Source organism: Castanea sativa, chromosome 8, assembly GCF_040712315.1.
Source record: "Castanea sativa cultivar Marrone di Chiusa Pesio chromosome 8, ASM4071231v1".
Classification (NCBI taxonomy): Eukaryota; Viridiplantae; Streptophyta; class Magnoliopsida; order Fagales; family Fagaceae; genus Castanea; species Castanea sativa.
In genome coordinates, this window is record NC_134020.1 from 20,000,208 (window position 1) to 20,014,381 (window position 14,174).

Here is a 14,174-nt window from a genome sequence, read left to right on the forward strand (position 1 = left end):
CGTTTGGTATGGGGTAATGTTTTAGGATTCTCAGGAATGTTTAAAGATTCCCATGTTTGGTTACAAATCACACTAAGGAATCGAATCTTAATGTGGATTCCCTCTCGAGAAATGTGGATTCCCTTTAAAACGGTGGGAATCCAGATTCCCAAGCTTAAAGGAAATTGTATTTTTTATAAATTGACAATTTTAACCCTTTTTTCATTATCATTTAAGCAATTAAGATCAAATATAAAACAAATTATTATGGATTAAATTCTTTTAAAATTATTATTAAGAATAAAAGCATTTGAGAATTTATATAGTTATTTTTGTATTGTACCTGTCATTTTGAAATGTTTAGACTATAATTTTAATGAATTTTTCATAATTAATAATTTATATTTGGTTTTTCATTATTTATTTAGATGAAGATTTTTTTTTTAAGGACTTGATAATTCACATTCAAATCTAAGGATAGAATAGGAAAAATAAATAATTCATTTAAGATTCCTGAGAATAAACCAAACATTATCATCTCACATTCTTAAGAATCTTAAAATATTCCCAATGAAACCAAACACAGGAATAGCTACATTCTTAGGAATGTGATTCCTAAGAATCACATTCCTAGGAATCTGGATGACGAGAGTAATGTGGATTCCCATACTAAACGCCACATAAGAGAGTTTAGATATTCATTTTCAAAATGATCTGAAAATTATGATTTAAAAAGTGTAATAAAAACATGTGTTTAAAAGTATTTATAATGAAAAAAATGTGTTTAGTACCATGTTTGTATTAACATATTTTCAAAAATGAAAAAACACAATTGTTTGTTTGGTTTAAGTATGTGGTTTTAGTTTCTCAAAAAAAAAAAAAAAAAGAAGAAGAGTATGTGGTTTTAAGAAGAAAAAAATGTGTGTTTTATATGTTGTCAACACTCAACATCATATGAGTCTCTCAATTTTCTAAATAATTACAATAATAATACACTAAAAATTGTTATTTAAACTCCCTTACCAAACCTCCTCAGATTTGAGTTTGATAATTAGCTTTTGAAAAATATATAAATAAAGAGAAAATATCTTTTTAAACCTTTAGGGATAGTCCAAATTAAACTCTATACATTTCAAAGTTCCAAATTAAATAACTTAAATCATGCCCATCTTCTCAAAAATAAAACTCTTGAACTTTAGAAAGGTAACAGATTAAACCATAAGATCAAAATTAGAATATATATGCTACTTAAACTGTTATCTATCCAAATTAGTTATGCCCATGTTGAATTTTAATTTTTTGGAATTGTATCTTAACAGACTTTGTATTTAAGTGGCCATGGTTGATCTGCTCTTCAGTTTTTGTAGTTCCATTTTACCCCAAAAAAAAAACTATCAAAACTTTAAAAAAAATAAAAAAGAAATAAAGGAAAAAGAAATTTCTGACTCTGGTCGGGACGAGAGCGAGAGAGAGAGAGAGAGGGAGGCAGGGAGGCCACAAGGTTGAAACCTTCAAAGAAGTTTGCTGTAGAACGATTTTGGTCTTTTTCTTGTTTGTTTCAATTCTCTGAGGTTAGAACATTTTTTTCACTCTTTCCTTCTTCTTATCGGTTTGGTTTGGAATACTTGCTAATGGGTTGTCCCAATGTGATTTGACTCAACTGGACTTTGTTAAATTTTGTTTCTGGGATTCTGAGTTGTGGATGCCGAAACAATTTGAGTAGAATTTTTAAATAAAAATTTTCATTATGTTGATTGAAAATTTGAAATATTGTTTGGAATTTGTTCTTCATTCCTGGGTTACATTTTTCTTGATTTACATTTTTTGTATTCTAGCCGAAAATTCATGTGTGTGTGTAGATATATAAATATCTTTTTTTTTCAATACTGAAATTTCTTTGCTTTATGGCTGAATCCAATGGAGCTGTGAAATCTGTATTTGATACTACTTGATATGATGAATCGATGATGTGGGATTTAAATTCTTGAAATCCTTAATACTGGGTTTTGCTTTACAGTGTGTAGGTTCAGATTGAGATTAAAGTTTTTTTGATGATTATGTCAGGTTCGACTTAAATGGCGTTGTCATCTTTTTGTGAGTGTGTATGTGTTTTTAATAATAATAAATAAATCTAACCTTCTAAAAGTTTAATCTGTCACATTTCAAAAGTTTAGGTGTTATATACTTATATCAATTTTAACTCCAATGTTTAATTTGTGACATTCCAAAAGTTCAAGGTGTAATTTGTTATTTCTAAAAGTATAGGGTTTAATTTGAAATATCCTAAATAATAGGGTTTAAAGTGAAATTTCTCCTATAAATTTTTTTTTTTTAAAGCCAATAAATATTGCTTACTAATCACTTCCCTTAAATCCCACAAAAATGGAAGTTGTGTATTGGATATAGGGATAGGAAAAAACCCATGGGGAGCAAGAACCTAGCTAAACAAGCACGAATTTTACCAGACCCATTAGGAGATCAAGGTATAGTGTTGGGTTTTTTCCTGTGCCCAAACCTAGTAGATGTGGTGCGAGTATTACCAGACCCAACTCAAATAAAGTTAATGGCTGGGGAAAAAACCCTTTCAGAATCAAGTTGGGTACCCATGGGGCAAAATGTCAGGGCATAAAGCGAGGCAGGGTGAGGTTTCTAATTGCTCGTCCTATGGCCATTCCCAATTAGATAAATTTTTATTGTTTGGTTTTACATTACATTGCACTTTCATTGGCCATAAAAGTGGACACTACCGGCCGAAAGGGAGGGTTCTCACATGGGAGCTATATTTATATGTTTTTTTCTTTTTTTGGAAACACACGTTCACTCACACACAATATGAAGTTTAACACAAAAACATACCATAAACTTTACTAAAAAATCTTGGTAACTTTTAAGAGTGTGACAAGTCATGTTTTACACTGCTACACACAACATACTTTTTTTTTATAGAAAGTTTTAACATATAATGTCTGCTTATCATCAAACCAAGACATTAATTGGTTTTTGGTGTATATAGGAATTGAATTCTAGATTTTTTATTCAACTATCAGAGATTTTACCAATTGAGCTAACTGAAATCCACCACAACAAACTCTCTAAGTAACATGAGATAATTACTTTTTTGTTTTTTTTTTTTAGATGATTGTTTAATGGGTAATTATTGGGTACTCAGAGTACTATAAATGCGTATTTTCTCCTCGTGAGTTTCATTAATTAAATTTATATTGAGAGCAACAATTCATATGAAAAAGTGGAGGATGCATTTATGGCATTTTCGGAGAATTCAATAATTTTACTAAATATTCAATAATTTTCTTAATTTAGTAGGCATAATTTCCTCAATTTTAGGCTGGCCCCACATGGTTTCTACGTTTATGTAAATCACACGTGTAATGCAGCGAATTTCTTGTATTTTAAGTTGCTTTTACTTTCTTAATTAAGGTTTTGTTTTTTTAGAAGAAATTTCTTGATTAGATTGTTTTTTCTTTCTTAGGACTTTGTTATTACCAAAAATATATCTCCCTACCTATGGTATGTTGTAATCATTGTTTTGGCTGCAAACTTTAAAGTTTTGGTAGAATTTAAATTTCGTGGAAAAGTAGTTGTGATTGCGTCTCTGAAGTATTCTCCTCCATCACGCCTAGACTGCCTCAAATAATTACACAATCTGTATGCTGCTACGCCTCTGCCTATGAGAATGTGCAAGTCATGAGTGTATCTGTATTGTGTAGTAGTGTAATCGATTCTGTTCACACGCATGTTAACTAGGGTGCATCCAGAGATAGATAGATTTTGTGTCTCTACTCTCACGTGCGTGTCACAGCCTTATTGTAGGTATAAAGCGTAAAAGCCTGTCAAAGCCTCAACTATCATCCCTTCACCATACAGAGTTTTAGCAAAGCCTCCAACTCTTCACTTCTTATCTGGGGCATCTTTTTGGGTCCGCACAAAAAACCCAAATCCAGAGCTAATGAAGGAGCCAGTTGTTGAAGAAATGCAGAGACAAGGTGAGCTTACTAATCATGGTGTTCATGGGGTTGAGCAAAAAGAATATTTCGACCCAAGTGCGCCGCCTCCATTTAAGATAGCTGAGATCCGAGCTGCCATTCCCAAGCATTGCTGGGTCAAGAATCCATGGAGGTCTCTGTGTTATGTTCTCAGAGATGTCTTTGTGGTCTTTGCATTGGTAGCAGCTGCAATCTACTTCAATAGCTGGACTTTTTGGCCACTTTACTGGGCTGCTCAGGGGACCATGTTCTGGGCTCTATTTGTTCTTGGACATGATTGGTAATCACATACTCGTCAATTTTCTGCCTTCTAATATCTAAAACTATGTTATTGATTTTCACATCTGTTTGCATTGTGTCTGGTTTTCGATTGAACAGTGGCCATGGAAGCTTTTCTGACAACCTCATTCTAAATAGTGTTGTGGGGCATATCTTGCATTCTTCAATTCTTGTGCCTTACCATGGATGGTGGGTTTGTGATTAACTTAGTTTGTTAATTAACTTTTCAGCAATCTTTGGCTTATGTTAAGATTTAGTTTTAAATTTTTGTTGACATTTGATGAGTTTCACTGCTCTTGAATGCTACAGGAGAATTAGCCACAGAACTCACCATCAGAACCATGGGAATGTGGAGAATGATGAGTCATGGGTTCCGGTATTATTTCAAAAAACATGGATATAATCTATATGTGTATATATATATACATGTGGAGCTAATCTTTTAATTTTTTATTTTTAGTAATATCTTTATTTTTTTCATTTTTATTAGTTGACTGAGAAGGTATACAAGAGTTTAAATCATAGCACTCGAATGCTGAGGTTCACAGTGCCTTTACCCCTCTTTGCATACCCAATTTATCTGGTGAGAAAGCTTATATTTTGTTTGCCCTTAGTTGTAGTAATAGTTAACTTAACTATCTGCTTGTGATAGTAATTAAGCAGCTAAATTTTGATTTTGTGGTGGATTAAATCTCAGTGGTGGAGAGCTCCAGGGAAGGAAGGTTCTCACTTCAACCCTTACAGCAATTTGTTCGCCCCTAATGAGAGGAAAGATGTGATAACCTCAACTCTGTGCTGGTCTGCAATGGTTGCTCTGCTTATCTGTCTATCCTTTGTGGTAGGTCCAATCCAAATGCTAAAGCTGTACGGTGTGCCTTACTTGGTGAGTGATTTTCTCTTCTGCTTGCTTTATTCATAAAATTCCGTATAGTCTTCTTCTTCTCCAATTGTAATATGCTTATTTGTATCCGCTATTATTCACAGATTTTCATAATGTGGCTGGATTTTGTGACATATTTACATCACCATGGTCATGAGGAGAAACTTCCTTGGTACCGCGGCAAGGTACTGATAGTATAACGCATTTGAAAACAGGCTTAATTACTTAACTTAAGAGAGAATCGTAGCATCTTAAGAAGAATAGTTTAATTCAAAGGCTTCATTTCCTTTGTGTCTGCAATTTGACAGGAATGGAGTTATCTAAGGGGAGGGCTTACAACAGTTGATCGTGATTATGGATGGTTTAACAACATCCACCATGATATTGGCACTCATGTTATACATCACCTCTTCCCTCAAATCCCGCATTATCACCTAGTGGAAGCGGTACTTAATTTTTCAATCACCTTAGCAAATAACTTTTAAGTAGTAAATTATAGGAGCATCATAATGAATTGATTCCTATGATTCTAATACTTACCTTGCAGACCAAGGCAGCTAAACCAGTGCTTGGGAAGTATTATCGTGAGCCAAAGAAATCCGGGCCTTTTCCATCTCACTTATTCGAGAATCTAGTAAGAAGCATTAAAGAAGACCACTATGTCGATGATTCTGGAGAGATCGTCTACTATCAGACTGACATTGAATTGTATAAAGCTTCTAAGAGCAAGTCTAGCTGATTCTTTCAGAGGGGCGTGGTTAGTTGTTGTTTCAGAACTCTTTCCCATTCAGAATTAGTCGAATTGGCCTCAAATTTATGACTTGAGACATTCCAATTTATCTCCAAAATAATAGTATTGTGTCCTCTTCTTTTAGTCGCAATGGATAAGGATTTGATGTTATGATGAAGTATAAAAATAGTTATATTTGGCATACCTTGCTCTAGATTATATTGTGCTATGATATTGATACTTGAATGCAGTACTTGAAACTGTAGTATCATGATGAAAATTCTTAAATAAAGAGAAATGTTTTGCCTATATTATTTTCACAACATATTTTAAGTGATAAATTATTACTGGTAATTACTAATAAGTAAAAAATTAATTTTAATAAAGAATTCAAATTAGAACCATTAATTGCTTGTCACCTAGAATATGTTATGGAGTTGTTGCGAAAATGTTATGCACGTAGCATACTAATTCAATAAACTATCAGACTTATTATTTGAAAGAAATCCAAGGCCATGACATTAGGCTCCTTCTACATAAATCCATTCTTTATGATGAGACAAAGTTGGGAACTTGCGACAATGGACCAAGCATCTGTAGATTCCGCACATCAATATCTGTATAGTTACAGTTTTTTAATACTTCTAAGTGTCGTCTGTCTAGCTGTTCTGTTCTGTTCTGTTCCTTGCTTTGTTTTTCCTGCGTTGGTGTTTGTATCTTTGTATTATCCGACCAACGAAATAAATGAGTATTGCAGCATTAGCAATGATCTTAATTTAAGGTAAAAGTTTACCTTCAAAGCGGTTGGCACTTTAGACTATATTGGAGGTAAAAAATTTTCAATTCACAACGTAAAAATTAATAAAATTATCCAAGTAGTTATTGTCACACAACTTATTTAATGAGTCATATAACTTAGTTTTTCTATAAAAAAAAAGTCATATGACTTAATTAAATAATATATATACAGATTTTTTTTTTCTTCTCTCTCTCTCTCTCCCTCTCTCTCTCTCTATATATATATATATATATATATGAGTAGCAACATAAAGAGTTGGGAGAGATTTCTCCTAATCAATTTGTAAGAAAAATATCTAATTAACCATATATTGGATCATATTATCATGATGAGTAATACTATAGACAAACTATTTTACAACATTTTTACAAACTGATGTTGTGACCAACTTTTTACTAGTTTTCATCTAGCATTATTCTATTATGATTTATCAAGAGTAATGCTAAAGATACAATTTTTTTTACAATTTTTTTTATAAACTGATAATGTGATGAGTGATTATTGATAACAAAAAAAAAAAAAAATGTTAATGATGAGTTTAGATAAAAATCAATAAAAAGTTAGTCTCATTAACCCTTTGCAAAAATGTTAGGGAGTATTTACTAGTATTCTCCATAACTGGGTGTATAAACTGGGTGTATAAACTACCAATTATTCCCTTGTCAATGCCAATTATTCCCTTGTCAATCAAACGACGGTACTTTTACTCCCGCATCAAACTTTACCAAATGTCCTGCCCCTCTGTAAAGTTAAAAATTATTCATTTCTTAATTCATGGATGGCAGAATTTTTAAATTTAGATTGCATCTTCTTCATATTTATATATTTGAAAATTTTCGGTGAAGTACTAATTATGTCATTGTAAACATAAGGAATTTTTAAAAATATTTTTTCAGAATCATTGTAAACTTTAAGGAATGTGTTGACTCCTATCAAAAAAAAAAAAGAAAAGGAATGTGTTGACAACTTGCATAGTTACTACCTAATAGATCAAGATTAATAATTTGCGTTGGTAATTAGGCTACTTAGTACTTATTTGATCTTATAACATAGTTAAATCAATAACAAACAATAAGGATAGTTTTTCTTGATCCCATTAAAAATTATTTTTGAAATTCATGGATTTCTTAGCTTATACAGTTTAAATTAATTTATTTAATGGGAAATGTTAATTAATGCCTTAGGTCTCGTTTGGGAGGAGAGAATGGAAATGAATGAAAAGAATAATTTTAAAATATTCTTCCATTCCCTTGTTTGGGAGTTTTAGTACGAGTGAATAAAATGGGTAGGAGGGAACACTTATTCCTCTCTATTCCCTTAAAACCTCAAATTTTTATTCTTCCTGAAATTGGGAAGAATGAGAGGGAATGAAATTATATTTAATATTTTTTTTTACTAAAACTCCCAAAATACCTCTATATATTCAACCCTTTATTTTAAAATAAAGGTTTAATAGTAATATTTTCATAAAATGATTCCATTTCATTCCCTCCATGTTACTCCCAAACAAAATTACTTACATTCTATTTATTTTCATTCCATTCCATTTCATTTCTTTATTTTAAAATATCCAATCAAGGTTACTTAATTTCATTCCATTCTATTCTTTTCCATTCCTTTCCCTTACTTAAATATATTCTATTCCATTCTATTCTTTTCCATTCCCTTATGATCATTCAATTCATTTCCCTTACTTAAATATATTCTATTCCATTCTATTCTTTTCCATTCCCTTATGATCATTCTATTCCATTCATTTATGAACTCTCAAATGAAGCCTTAAAGACATTGGATTTGGAACTATTTATAGAAACATTTTATTGAGAGAATAATAAAATAATAAATGTTGTTGACAGTGTAAGTGCACAATTGCACCTGGACCCAAGAACAGTTATGGGCTCAGGCCCAATGAGCCTTAAACAATAAAAATTTGTAGAGAGTGGGCTTGAAACCCAGGTTAGAAGTGAGTGAAGATTAAATGACAAACTAAAGATTGCCAGTATTTGGAAACAGCAAGAAGTAATATAAATAGGTCTCCTCGGACGTAGGCCGAGAGCTGTTCTTATATTATCTCTCTCTCTTTGTCCTTTTTCTTTTTAGGTTACAAAAAGTCCGTCGTCATTTCTGTTCTAGATCTCCCCTTAAATACTCTTCTTTTTAATACTTTATACACGTGTTGCCCCAACTCCTCCCTTAGCCTAGATATTTCTTTTCTTAGTGCCTTTGAACAGTAACTAGAAGTTTCCCTTCCACTGTTCAAGTGTCACCTCCCCATTAATGCGGCCAGGGTGGTAGGTGCAGGGTCTTTAATGTGGAGGTAGCAGCCTTTACTTTTGACACTTTCCCAACATCGGTGCTTCTAGGACATTCAAGGGTTCACCCCCTCTAACCACTGGTCTTGACCGTGTCATTCACTAACCTGTACCATGAAGTCCCGGGTTCTCTGGTGTTAGTCCGAGGAGAAAAACATCCTCGGCTGGATCCTCGGATCCTCGGCGCATGGGCCGACCTAAAGTACCAACAAGCCCTAAACCCAAGAGCAGGTCGGCCTTCCTTAGTAAGGCCCAACGGCCCATATCCCTATTAAGATCTTTTTACCCCCCACAGACAGCATTTTATATTTTCATAAAAGTGTTGTCAAAACTTTCCTATTATAGTTTATTAACAATTGCCCTAAGGAATCTGTTAACATGAGCTTTATCAGGTCTGAATCTCTTCATTTTTCTTTGATTTTGGTTTTGTTAGTAAAAAAAGAAAAAAAGAAAAAGAAAGACCTTTTTCAACTCTATCTTCTTTTTTTTCCTCCTTTTCAAATTAGATTGGGTTGGATGCCTGTTATCCAAAGGAGCGGAAAGAAAATCTTGCTCCCAAAGTGCGGTTGGGTATGGGGTTTGAGCTGTCAAAATCAAGTTCAAAGAAACTCAACCCATGACCATCTTAATATACCCACAAAAAAAGGAGAGGAATATTAGGATTTCAATACAAAAACACACTATAAACACAGCTCAAAGGCAATAATAACTTTATTTTTTATTATTTAGATAAATTTGCTCTTTTCTTTAATTTTTTTTTTTAAACCATATTTATCATCTTATCTCTCTGGTCTTTAGCAAGTTGCGAATAGCCACCCCTACCGGTACCGTCCAATAAAAGTGAAACCCAAATATCTATGCACACACAAAACATCGTGGAGAGGAGAATATGTGACATCATATGCGCACACAAAACATCGTGGAGAGGAGAAGAGAATACTGAATAATAATAATAATAATAATAAGTGGATCGAACCTAAGAAATATTCCGACATCCTGTCTAAGAACATATATGGGAAAATGAAAACAAAACCGAATGCAATATATTTTTTTATATGCTGAAGAGTGCAATATCATTTTTGGTCCACCATGGTCGTTAGATGAATAGTTCGCTTTCAAAATTTTGTTACTATTTTTTGACGGCCACGCTGTCAGTGCCATTGTCTGACTCCATCCTCCTCTGTAGACTGTACTGTAGTAGTATTCAACTAACAATACTTACTTTCTGCCGTTTATCCTAAATATATATATATATAAAGAAAAGAAAACTAACAATACTTGCCCAAACTGACTAAAGCAGTAGAGCTTTACAAAGACCGGGCCCAATGCACCAAAACCCAGTATTTCTATTTTCAGTTGAAGCTTTTTTAAAGTTACCTTATACAACAAGGAATTAATTGTCCCCCCACCCCAAAATAAAATGATCTTTATATATCATTAAAAAAAAAAAAAGTCACGGTAGTAAACCCGCTTGTAATTTGGTTGAAAATTACTTTTTTTATCTGTGATTTAAAAAGTGTCATTTTTCGCACATGAAGTAAGCTCTCTTTGTCTTTCGTTACCCATTTCTATTAAAATAAAAAATAAATGTATATTTTTGCACTCTTTTTATGTCTCTCTCCTCCTAAAACAAAAAACAAATAATAGAACAAGAGAAACAAAGATAAAAAAAGGTGATCATTGGTAAAAAATTATGTATTCTGATCATGCTAACGAGTACCCTTAGGACAATGGGCAATGGTTAACAATATTTTTTAGGAAAATTTTGACACTACTTTTATAGGAAATGAAAAAAGTTATCAAAATATTAATTACTTTCTTTTTCATAAAAAACTTTATTTAAATGGATTGTTAATCATTACCCTAAGGGCATTCATTAGCGTCTTCTTTATTGTAATTACCATAAAAAATATCATTAATAGGCATCTAACCCAAGTTGGTAGTTGCACTTTCTCCAATAAATAGAAAAAAAAATTGGTAGTTGCTTAAATTCCCAACAAGCAACCTATAATCATCCACCAAAATATGTACAACCATTCAGTACGCTCAATAAATTTTTTTTTTTTTTTTGAGAAACGTACACTCAATAAATTAAATATACTCCTTACGTATAAAAGTGAATAAAAGTGAACCTTACATTTAATTTATATTCATACAAAGAGGAAAGTGTACAATAGATTATATTCTTGGGACTTTGTTTTAGGTAATGTGGGGGGTAAAAAGATCCTGATGGGAATGTGGGCCTTTTGGGCCGTGTTAAGGAAGGCCGACCTGCTCTTGGGTTTAGAATTTGTTAGTACTATGGGTCGGCCCATACGCCGAGGATCCGTGGATCCAGCCGAGGGTGAACTTACCCTCGGATAGACACCGAAGAACTCGGGACTTCATAGTAAAGATTAGGAGATGACACGGTTAAGGCCAATGGTTAAAAGGGGTGAACCCTAGAATGCCCCAGAAGCACCGGTGTTGGAGAAATGTCAAGGATAAAGGCTGCCACATCCGCATTAAAGACCCTGCACCTACTACCCTGGCCGCATTAATGGGTAAGTGACACCTGAACAGTGGAAGGGAAACTTCTGGTTACTATTCAAAGGCACTGAGAAAAGAAATATCTAAGTTAAGGGAGAGATGAGACAACACGTGTACAAAGTATCAAAGAGAGGAGTATTTAAGGGGCAACCTAGAACACAAAAAGTGGACGGACTTTTTGTAACCTAAAAAGAAAAGAAACAAAGAGAGAGATAATATAAGAACAACTCTCGGCTTATGTCCGAGGAAGCTGATTTACTAAATTCCTTGTTGTTTCCAAGTATTTGCAATCTTTAGTTTGTCATTTAATCCTCACACGCTTCTAACCTGGGTTTCAAGCCCACACTCTACAAATTCATATTGTTTAAGGCTCATTGGGCCTGAGCCCATAACTGTTCTTGGGACCAGGTGCAATTGTGCACTTACAGGTAACGTGAACCTACAAAAAAAAATTAACTAATTCATGGTGCAAATTGTAAGACTTATGCTAAAGTCTAAACGTTTTTTTTTTTTTTGAGTAAAAAATGTCTAAAAGTTACTTGAGGTTCAAACACCTTAAAGGTGTAGTGTCACCTTGGTTATCCAAATACAATAACTATAAAATCTATTATAATAATGGAAAGTGACCAATTCAAGTCTTCAACACAAGTCTTTTTTTTTTTTTTTTTGAGAAACCAACACAGGTCTAGATGTATGCTAGCGTAGAAACTACGTTACCAATTTACCATCATAGAATGAAACTTTTGAGAAATGGCTCCAAGGAGAAGGTAAAGCATGTGGTAAGGAGTTCTAGAAAAATTATGACAAAGATTTAAAAAGATTCAGATCTCAAATCTTGAGTGACATATTTAGGGTTTGACATTGGTTCCTCAAATCCCACTTTTGGCCACTAACTCCACCTGCTTGATGGGTCAATAAATGAACTATTTATAGGAAGGAGTTCAAGTGAAGTTGGGGATCTAATGGTTTATTAATTTGACACATGTTACAGGATCTAAGAGGCTATGTGTCCTCCAATCAAAAGATTTCTAAGCATTTTCACATACAAGGTCATGTTTGGCCATACCCATTGGGTAATGAATGGAACCCTATCCGATCTAATTATTTTGGGTAATACCCAGTTCTTAATGGGTAGAAGATAATTGGGTAGGGTTTGGATGTTATCCACTTACCCATTATTACCCATTTAACTAATTAAATCTAACTCATACCCAACTTAACCAAATTATTATGGGTGAACTTCAACCCACCCAATTACCCAATAATCAAAATTACCAAATTGCCCATAAAACTTGAAAATGACCAAAGTATTCCTAAAATCCTCTAAAATTGCTGAAATGCACCCTAAACCCAAAAAATGATCGAAATATCCCAAAAACTTAAAAATTACCAAAATACCTCCCAAAACATAGAAAATGACCGAAAGACCCCGAAACTTAAAAATTACCAAAATACCCCCGAAAGCTAAAAATTACCAAAATACCCCTTAAACCTAAAAATGACTAAAAGACCACCGAAACCTAAAAATTGACCAAAATACCCTCGAAACCTAAAAATAACCAAAATACCCCCTAAACCTAAAAAATTACTGAAATACCCCCAAAACATAAAAAAAAATTTCTGAAATACCCCCTGAAACCTTAAAATGAACAAAATACCCCCAAAAAACTTAAAATTACCAAAATACCCTCTAAACCTAAAAATTACTAAAATACCCCCCGAAACCTAAAAATTACCAAAATACCCCCCTAAACATATAAAATGACAAAAATACCCCCGAAACCTAAAAAATGATCGAAATACCCCCTAAACTTAAAAAATGACCGAAATACTCCCAAAACCTATAAAATTACCAAAATACCATGAAACCTATAAAATGACAAAAATGCCCCTAAAACCTATAAGATGATAAAAATACACCCAAACTTAAAAATTGACTGAAATAACCTCGAAACCTAAAAAATGACCAAAAGATCCTGAAACCTTAGAAATGACCGAAATACCCCCAAAACTTTTAAAAAAAAAAAAAAAACTGAAATACCCCCAAAACCTAAAAAATGACCGAAATATCCCAAAACCTATAAAATTACCAAATTACCCTCAAAACCTTAAAATTACCAAAATACCTCCGAAACCTATAAAATTACCAAAATAGCCCCAAAATATAAAAATTACCAAAATACCTCTAAAACCTAAAACATGACAAAAAATGCCCTCACAGTCTAAAAAATGACTGAAATACCCTTAGAATCTAAAAAATGACCAAAATAACCCCAAAACTAAAAAAAATTACCAAAATTCCTTCAAACCCTACAAAATGACTGAAATATTCTTAGAACCTTTAATTTGACAAAAATACTCTCGAAACATCCAAAATACCCCAAACCTCTATTTTGGTAATTTAAGAGGTTACAGATGTATTTTGGTCATCTTACAAGTTTTGGGTATTTTGGTCACTTTAAGGTTTTAAGGGTATTTTGGTCATTCTAGATATTTCCAGGGGGTATTTGGTCGTTTTAGAGGTTTAGGGCTAGTTTGGTTGATTTATAGGTTTTGGGGTATTTTTGGTAATTTTAGAGGTTTGGGGTTAGTTTTGGTCATTTTAGAGGTTTAGGTCATATTTGATCATTTTAAATGTTTAGGGCTATTTTGGTCATTTTAT

At 32.9% G+C, this 14,174-nt stretch overlaps 1 protein-coding gene across 1 annotated transcript; it reads left to right on the plus strand.

The window, feature by feature from the left end:
* Positions 1-3,568: 3,568 nt before the first annotated feature.
* LOC142607667 (acyl-lipid omega-3 desaturase (cytochrome b5), endoplasmic reticulum-like) lies at positions 3,569-6,181 on the plus strand. The gene is made up of 8 exons (XM_075779238.1): positions 3,569-4,263; positions 4,362-4,451; positions 4,572-4,638; positions 4,753-4,845; positions 4,960-5,145; positions 5,247-5,327; positions 5,451-5,588; positions 5,690-6,181. The coding sequence occupies exons 1-8, from the start codon at positions 3,947-3,949 to the stop codon at positions 5,879-5,881; spliced, it is 1,164 nt and encodes a 387-aa protein (XP_075635353.1). The 5' UTR covers positions 3,569-3,946; the 3' UTR covers positions 5,882-6,181.
* The last annotated feature ends 7,993 nt before the right edge of the window (positions 6,182-14,174 follow it).